The 1324-nt window shown below is 37.9% G+C and overlaps 1 protein-coding gene across 1 annotated transcript in view; it reads right to left on the bottom strand.

The window, feature by feature from the left end:
* Positions 1-712: 712 nt before the first annotated feature.
* Positions 713-1324, bottom strand: part of LOC104500765 (ras-specific guanine nucleotide-releasing factor RalGPS1-like) — a 12606-nt gene continuing 11994 nt past the window's right edge. Inside the window, exon 9 of the mRNA XM_010144475.1 lies at positions 713-829. Coding sequence (XP_010142777.1) covers positions 713-829 — 117 coding nt within the window. The remainder of the gene's footprint in view (positions 830-1324) is intronic.

The following is a 1324-nucleotide window of genomic DNA, read 5'->3' as shown; positions in this document are numbered from 1 at the left end:
CATAAATACAAATACAATAAGTAAAATATTCCCAGCAATTGTTCATATCCTCTACATCCTAAACTAATAAAATCCCTTTTCAGCTTTTAAATCAGGCTGTCCACGAGAACGTGTTTGTCAACAAGGCTTGGTGCCTTGTTTTCTTCTCCGACAGTCTCCCAGTCAACAAAAGGAGTTGTGTAAATGACAACTTGGAAAGGAGTGGTTACCTGTACGGTAACCTCAGCTTTATGGTTCTATACCGTGGGCTTTTGGGGTGGGGTGTGCGGGTGGAACAAAATAACTAAACAAAAAAAATCATCTCCATTTAAAATACAGACAGTATCACACGTCATGGATTTCTTCTGAAATATATGCACAAATCAACCGAATAAACCGCAAAAAAGACAAAGCAATGAAGATTCTAAAAAGATACCACTGCAAACTAGATTACGCTACTGATTGGTTCGAGTGCTTACACATCCACCTAAAGAGCTTTTTTGTGGTCCCGTCAATACTTTAAGACTACAAGTAAGCTTGAGGAGTGAAAAGGCCTATGCAAAAGAAGTAGGGATTTCCTCATATCTCGCTGAAATTCTGTGAATATGTCAGGCTTGCTCATGCTAAGAGGTATGACGATGATGAGGAGCCTTCTACGAAGACAACATAGTTCTCTAAGAACTAATACACCATTCATACTTCAATTTTCTTTTCGTGTGTGTGGCTGTAATTGTCAATCGTTAACTGGAATTCCTGTGTCAGGAATAACAGTCATTCCTAGTACTTTAGGTAAAGTGTATTTCACATTGGATTTTGTGGAGTTCACGTGTCTGAAGGACAAGGCAGAATGCTGTTAGACGAGAAAAAAAGTTGCATTGGAAGGGGAGTTTGTGATTATACCAATACTTTAAAATGTTTAAGACATCTCTTGATGGTGTATTCTGTTACTTATAACTTTGTCAAACATTAGTGACTTCTGCTGAATAGCCATAATGGAAATTCCAGACTTAACGTATTTAAAAAAACCACTGAACTTTTTCTGGAAGTCTTATTTATAGAACATTCACAACAATTACTTCAACAGGACCATGCTTTGCATACGTGCACTGCTTTCCATACGTGCTATGGAAAAAGCACCGTATTTGCCTTTTCTGGGCACTTGAGAATAATTACAGTAAATCATCTTATTGTTTCTATTTTATTGCTTACAGAACCGCGGTTAAAAACGTCTCAGATTAACTATTTTTTTTTAAAAAAGCCCATCATTAGAAAGGCGTTCAGTGTCTGAATGGCCCTGTTACCAGCAATCTGGTTTTTGCAGCGTTCCTCAGGAACGCCAGCACAG

The sequence above is a fragment of the Buceros rhinoceros genome, unplaced genomic scaffold, assembly GCF_000710305.1.
Source record: "Buceros rhinoceros silvestris isolate BGI_N320 unplaced genomic scaffold, ASM71030v1 scaffold7261, whole genome shotgun sequence".
Taxonomy (NCBI): domain Eukaryota; kingdom Metazoa; phylum Chordata; class Aves; order Bucerotiformes; family Bucerotidae; genus Buceros; species Buceros rhinoceros.
This window is presented reverse-complemented; position numbering and strand designations above follow the sequence as displayed.